Genomic DNA, 7,175 nt, shown 5'->3' on the forward strand with positions numbered 1-7,175 from the left:
TATTTTCATTTATATTAACAATGACCGGAGGTGAGTATTACGCGAGACCGCCGCGCCACTAAAATAGAAATTTTAATGTGGCTGAATACTGGCAACAGTTGCCATTGTACTCTGAATTTTTATCAGACAAAGAAATAAAATAAGTTTTTTTATATACCGTTTTATTTTACTTTCAATGTAGTTTTTTCGCAAATGTATTGAAAAACGTCGTTTGATACACGTGCGGATTTGTTATTTTCACTTGTCTCGAGTCTTGAAGCCTCGACACTCGTGAATAATGACTGACTTTCCGCACTTGTATCAAACTATTTCGGTCGTGCTAGTAAATGGACTTGATTTTCCGGTTCGAACTGCGCCTGTCGCGCTTCGCATCAATCTCTCAATGTCTTCGGACGTGTCGCGTTCCAGCGAAACGCAGGGCCCTGCAGCAGCGCTCGCCGGCGCCTGCGCCTTGGGCGACCGCAGACAAGACGTTCGTCGGAGGCTTCTTCCAGGTGACGTCGCCCGTGCGCTCGCCGCGCGCGCCCGCCGCCAGCCTGCGCCGCAGCGTGCTGGCCAGCGAGGCCGGCAAGTGCGCCGCCCAGGTACGGGAGGTTACGTACGCAGTTCGGCAATAGGATCCAGCCGCTCAACTGTCAACTGGCTAGTTGTGTGCACCGAACGGTTCCTGAGATCTAACCTTTTAGATCAGCAAAAATCCAACATAAACGTAAATAAATGTCTCTGAAGTTACATGACTTTATAAGTTTTGAAGACAAAGCAACAGTGCGAAACACTTTTAAACTTCAAACTGCCACATCTCAAAAGTGAATGGATGTGGATTGGATCATTTTTGTTTAACTACGTCCACTTAATGGCTGCAATGCTTAGTGAATCGAGAAACGGTTTGAAGGTGGCAGTCCACCCCGACAGAAATTCGAAGGCATGTTCACATGTCGACCCCTCCGACGTAAAGTATCGTATGTCGAAATTGCCAAGTTTACAGAGGAGCCTTTTAAATATTCTGAATTCACTGAAATAAGCACAATACGTGACTTTAGCATTTCTCAGTTTTATTCGACAAAGCTCGCTACTCACATAGAGTATTATAAAATCCTAGATATCGGTTAGAGGATGTATTAGATGATCACTCTATTTGAGTAACGAGCTTTGCCGAATAAAACGGAGAACTTTAAAACGCTTCCCTGTAAACTTGGCAATTTCGACATACGACACTTTACGTAGGAGGGGTCGATGTATTTGAATTGAAAAAAAAATACCATGAAAATTCCTTATACTTTTATTCCTAATAATTTCTGTGAGTTACTTTGTACGATACCGACTTAACCTGTTGTTATGGATTTCACATGCCGGAATCGCATTACGCGGTACGAACGAAACACCCAACAGCTTTTTCACTCTTTATGGATGGACTCCCTTGCTGCACATGACTCAAAACGATGTAGTTCGGGATCCCAGTGAGATTTAAACTTACATTTCCTGCGTTCGTCCAACTGTATGGTTACTGTTATATTATAACAACAATCAATCATGTATTAACAGAACGCTACACCCTTTGCCATGCTGCGGGCCTCCATCTTCGGCAAGAACGTCGACTGTCAGGACATCGTGCCTTTACAGGTAATACTTTCTATTACGGTATAGACTAAATTGCAGACAAAGTAATTTACCATCTCAAATTTTTGTGATTTACACTATAAAGGTGTGTCCAAACATAAAGCGGCATTCGAGCGCGGCGGCTTGCCGCGCTATGATTGGACGACTGCCGCGCGCGGCAGCCGCGAGCTACCTGCCGGCAAACTTGTGTCCCGCGAATGCCGCGTGTAGCTGCCGCGCACTTTGCACGCCGTGTTTGGACACACCTTAAGTAAAATCAGGTTGTCGGTTTTACTTTTTTCAATGAACTTTTGAATACCGTCACAAAAATCTTGTTGAAAATGCCCCGTATGCACTGCGCAGCTACCTTAGGAACCGACTCGGTTAAGCGGTAGGCCTACTATATTACTATAACAAGACCTGTAAAATAATTTATTCTTACAGCAAACACCACAAATGAACCCCATAAACTTCAACGCCACCCCCGGTCGGAGCATTCTGAAATCAGCAAACTCAAAATCAGGAAAGAAATCTATCAAAGTCCTTTTCAACGATTCCAATTACGAAGCGAGGGACTCGTTCACCAGCTGCGACAAATCGAAATCATCATTCGAAGGCGTCGAAGAAATTGAAAATATTAACAGTGTCATATCGCTTATAGACTTTGACAACAAGGAAAACTCACAGACTGGTATTAAGTCTAAACGTTTAGTACGTCAGGATGCCGTCGAAGGCTTCACCAGCGGTATAATGACTAGAAGTCAGAGCAAGAGTCTAAATACGCCTCAAACTCACAATGAAGAACAAAGGCGATCGTCACGTAAGAATAAAGCTGAATCTAAGGATACACCGAGCAAAACTCCCAGACAGTCACGCAAGAAGAAAGATGAAGCCACACCAAGAACGGAAAAGCGATCTTCAAAGAAGAAAATATTACAGGAAATTGAAGATGACGTACAAAAAACGCCAAGGAGAACGTCACGGCGAAGTAAAGTTCAAGATTTATTGACGTAATTTATTTTGTATACTATCGTCACAAACCAAAGGTATTATCAACTTTCTGGGATGCTATTTTATTCAGGATTCATGTCTTCCCTTTCAAGACTGTGTTATTTAATATGTTATAACAAGTCTGTAATTGCGGATTTTTAATAGACGCCAGTAGTTAAAATGGATTTAATGACATGAGAAGTTTACCCTTGCGTACGTAAATATGTAGGCAATCAAAGAACAGTTTTCAGTCATGATCACGGGATAACAAACCAGTGGAAATGGTACTCGTATCATTTAGTACCAGGACCCGTACAGCCATGTGGAATACACTTGAAAAGTATTAACTAAGATAACATTCTTGATTGGTTACATTAATTCTTTTTGTAAAATAAAACTAACTGTAATGGAATCCAGTAAGATTTACTACTGCTAACGCCAACTGTATTTATTAAGTGGATATCAAATATCGATTACTTATGTACAACATCGCAACACTGTTCGAGCAGCATAGAGCATTCTAGGTCTCTGTTTAACAGAACTTATTATCATTATCGCACAAAATTATTAAACGCGTTAAAAATAGTTTCCTGGATTTATCGGATACGTATTTATTATTGTTACTATTACAACAGCTGAAAACAGTGCAATAAACCATGTCACAAAAATTGTGTTTATTTTGGTAAGAGATGCACACGTTTGACATATAAGAGCGGTGACACAGGACTAAGATTCCACTAGTTTATTGTTCCGTGGTCATGATTTGTATCTCTGATTTTTTACATTACCAAAAATTGCTTTGTGACTTACGACGTAACAGAATGAATAATTAAAATGAAGTTGCAGTCAATTTAAAAACAATTATTATAAAGTTTAAAATTGATACTCCATTTTTGTTTTAGCTTTATCGAATTTTGTATTCTGTCTTTAAGTGTTAATAATCTCGACATCATGTTAGTTAATGTTGCATTATGTATTGTGTTCTACTATTGTTAGTTATTTTCTCAGGTATATCTTATGGCTACTGTTGACTGTCGCCATTTTGTTATTAATTATTATCCTTCATACGTAAAGCGGGACACACGCTATCAATGGTACTGATCCCCATTAAAGATGGAGCCGTACTACGCGGAAGTGCACTGCAAGCGAATACGGCCCAGCACGGGAAAATTTTGTGTATTATTGTATTGCGTCAGCTATTTCGTATTACGCTTCAACGATGTTATCACAATGTTTTGACACTTACCAAAAGGTTATTTTGACATAGAGTTCAAGCAGTAGGTGTGGCAGAGTATTGCCATTTTACTACAGTTGTACCGAGTGGGGTGTCGCTCTTATTCATACTTCGTATATTTAGTACGTAGTTATTACTATTGTTTAGTATTACGCTTAGCGTGTGTTCAGTTTAGAAAATCAGTATGTGCTTAGAAATCTTCATTGCCCGTTTAATGTATTTCGTAAATGACGAGAAATAAAAAAAAATATTGAAAGAATATATTTTCGAAATAATGGCTATAATTAATTCATTTTACATTTAGTAACCATAAGAATCTCTGTATGTTGGATAAAATAAGACATTGTCTTTAAACGTGTGCGTTGTGACGTGTGTCTTTTTAATATTAATCTTGTAAATGCGAACGTTAGTGTATAATTTTTTTACATAATAAATTGTAAAAAATATTAAAAAGAGCTTTGATTTTTACGAAAAGTGCTTTAGAATACATGTGGAACTTGAAATGGGCATCTTTTGAATTAAATTATCTGTATCGAGATTGAAGAATGGTGCCGCTAGAATAAGCTTATTCCAGCTTGTACATTGATCGAAATTGTAGGAGTTAATCAACTTAAAGTGTCTACGTACGTAGGAGAGCTCCTTGTGAAAGAGTTCGTCCAGGGAAGTGCTGCCACCTTATCTATTTCTGCTGCCAAGCAGCAATGTTAGCCTTGCAGCGTTCCGGTTTAGAAGGGTAAGGGTTCTGGTGAAGTTACAGACACGTGAGGCTTGTCAACTTATGTCTCAGGGTGACGGGCGCAACGGCAGTGCCCTTCAGATCTTTGCGATTTAAAGCTCTTGATTGGCACTGCAACTGTTACGGACAGGCGTGTAGCTTACGTATATTTTATTTTTTTTTCGGTTTATTTTTTAAACATTACAAAATACAAGTTTATTTTTTAAATGGATAAGTAATTAAATACGTAAGTACTTATAGCAACACAACTATAATATTATTTATTGAGACAATAATTTGTAGCAATACAAATACTTAATAGGAAATAATAATTTGTCGCTAATGTATGTACTCAAATTTCAATAAATAATGTGCATATTCTCTGTAATTGTTCAATTAATAAATTGAACATTAAATAAACATTCAAAATTCTTTATTTGGTTATATCAATGGCAACATTTGTAAAGTATATATGTAAGATGCCGTGTTAAATATGTGTTACGTTTTATGGCAACACTTCTACTATAAAATCTGTTCCACACGAGAGTGCTTAGTTGTATTTCAAATATATAAAAATTTAAATTTCAAGCCTGCGTTTTATTGAACAGTAATAGTTCCGAGAAGTCCCGGGATTTGTAGAAGGGAATGGCCCCGTTATTCTTTAGTTTAGCTAAATTTCGATCACTACTTAAAACTTTGAAATGGCGGCCCGATTAAATCTACAATTTTACAACTAGGATCGACTGAAATGCGACTTTTTACCTAACTAGTCAAATTTGAAAAAGTAAATAGTCGACTACAGTCACGTTGGAATAAGGGACGCTAAATACTGACAGCCCCATATCGACGTCGTATAATATGAAGACGCTTTAGTTTCCGCACACAGTTAAAGCTATGAAGTGCAATTCTGAGATAATAGCTAGTGATGTTACTGCGATATCCTGGCGTCGTGGCTGACCTATATAATGTTCTTGCCAAATTGTACTAACGTTGAGCAACGAACACACAGACGTCTTCTTCATATGAGCCCTTTTAATGGGTAAAAGATACGTGGAACTTACAACTTTATTATAGGCAATGGTGTAATAAAAAGATTGTGTTGTGATATAACTGAATGCTTCGTTGCGACGCACAAATTTAAAGAAACAAAACAATTAATCAACATTTTTTTTATTATACCAAGTAGCGGGACGAACAGGCGCGCCTGGCAGTAAGCGACACGCCTATCCATAATAGTTTCAGAGTTTTAAATCGCAAACATCTGAGGAGCACTGCCACTGGGCACGTCACCCTGAGGCAAGTTGACGAAAGCGAGAAGGCTAAAAGTTTGTGCCAGTGGAATGGCGGAAGAGGTTTGACAGGAGATAAGCGACTCGAGGCTCATTCTTTGCTTACCTCTGTAGGAGACAAGCGTGACAGTATGTTGTGGGTAACGATTTAGGCGGGGTCACCACTATATTATACTCGAGAAGTTGACATAACCGAAGACAATTTTATGGACATCATTATAGTATGTAAATGTATGTGGCACGCGTGACGGTGATTTAGTACTGCATAATTGTAACAATTGTTTTAATTTTATTTATTATTATTAGAGTCTAATAAATCATGATTATTTTAGTTAGACTCTCGCCTCTCCCAGGGCCTAAAAGATTAATTTTGAATTTTTATTATTACCTCTCTTGTTTTGTTTATATGCGTGTCTGTGCTTGTGTAATAAACAGTTTTCCTTATTTTCTTTCTTTCTTTCTAAATACATTAATACAACGAGTTGCGCGAGAAAAGTAAAAGTTAAAACCACTATGTGCCTAGCTTATGGGTACGTCTTTGTATAAATATTTCGAAGCTCAATGTGTTTGGCTGAAATCCAGTGTTAGGCTAATTGGCGCAATAACTGCAGTAGGATCAGGGAAGGTCCTGCGGCTGTACATTCGCAACTCCGTTACGGTCGTAATATTATTAGAGCTTGAAATTAACTTGCATAATCTTGTTCATCCTGGGTAGAGCAAAGTTTCTATTGTTGATTCTTTAAGTCTGTTAACTAATTTATCTAAAAAGGCCTTTGCGTTATATAATTTATTTTGGGCGTGTGTGTGTTTCTTTATTTAACATAACTGGCGCCCAAAGTGGGGCCGTGAACTTATTGCGTAGGTTACGTAAACGTTTTGTTGTATATTCTGTAATTGTTATATATATATATATATACATAAACAATGTTATCTTAAGAAACCGTCACCCTAATTTAAATGAAATCTTTTTATTTCAAAAAAACACGAACAAGGCGCCAGCTACATTAATAATGATTATCTGAATGACTAGACAGTGGTGGATGGGTCTATTTTTCGCGGGTCGCAATTAATTCGCACATTCCGTTATCTGGCGAAGAGAATATTTATTCATGGCTTTTCTGGAGGTAGGGACACCAACATTTGTCTGAATTTTTTTTGAAAATGTATTGTACAAACAAAAAATCTGTTTTTGAAAGTTTTTTCTGTTTGGAAATTTCATGATTTAAAAACTACACATTATTGCAATAACGACTCATATAATCTTCAATCACAAACTTATATGACAAAGTTTCTTCATTACAAATAACATATATTTAACGTTACATGAAATTTATGATGCTTAAAGTATAGT

The 7,175-nt window shown here is 37.6% G+C and overlaps 1 protein-coding gene across 1 annotated transcript in view; it reads left to right on the forward strand.

Annotated features, from left to right (window-relative positions):
• The window catches only part of LOC113236107 (disks large-associated protein 5-like), an 8,765-nt gene extending 4,517 nt beyond the window's left edge, over positions 1–4,248 (forward strand). The window contains exons 7-9 of the mRNA XM_026472097.1: positions 409–584; positions 1,543–1,620; positions 2,041–4,248. Coding sequence (XP_026327882.1) covers positions 409–584; positions 1,543–1,620; positions 2,041–2,610 — 824 coding nt within the window. The 3' untranslated portion in view covers positions 2,611–4,248. The remainder of the gene's footprint in view (positions 1–408; positions 585–1,542; positions 1,621–2,040) is intronic.
• The last annotated feature ends 2,927 nt before the right edge of the window (positions 4,249–7,175 follow it).

Source organism: Hyposmocoma kahamanoa, unplaced genomic scaffold (assembly GCF_003589595.1).
Source record: "Hyposmocoma kahamanoa isolate Upper Pololo Valley unplaced genomic scaffold, ASM358959v1 89, whole genome shotgun sequence".
Taxonomy (NCBI): domain Eukaryota; kingdom Metazoa; phylum Arthropoda; class Insecta; order Lepidoptera; family Cosmopterigidae; genus Hyposmocoma; species Hyposmocoma kahamanoa.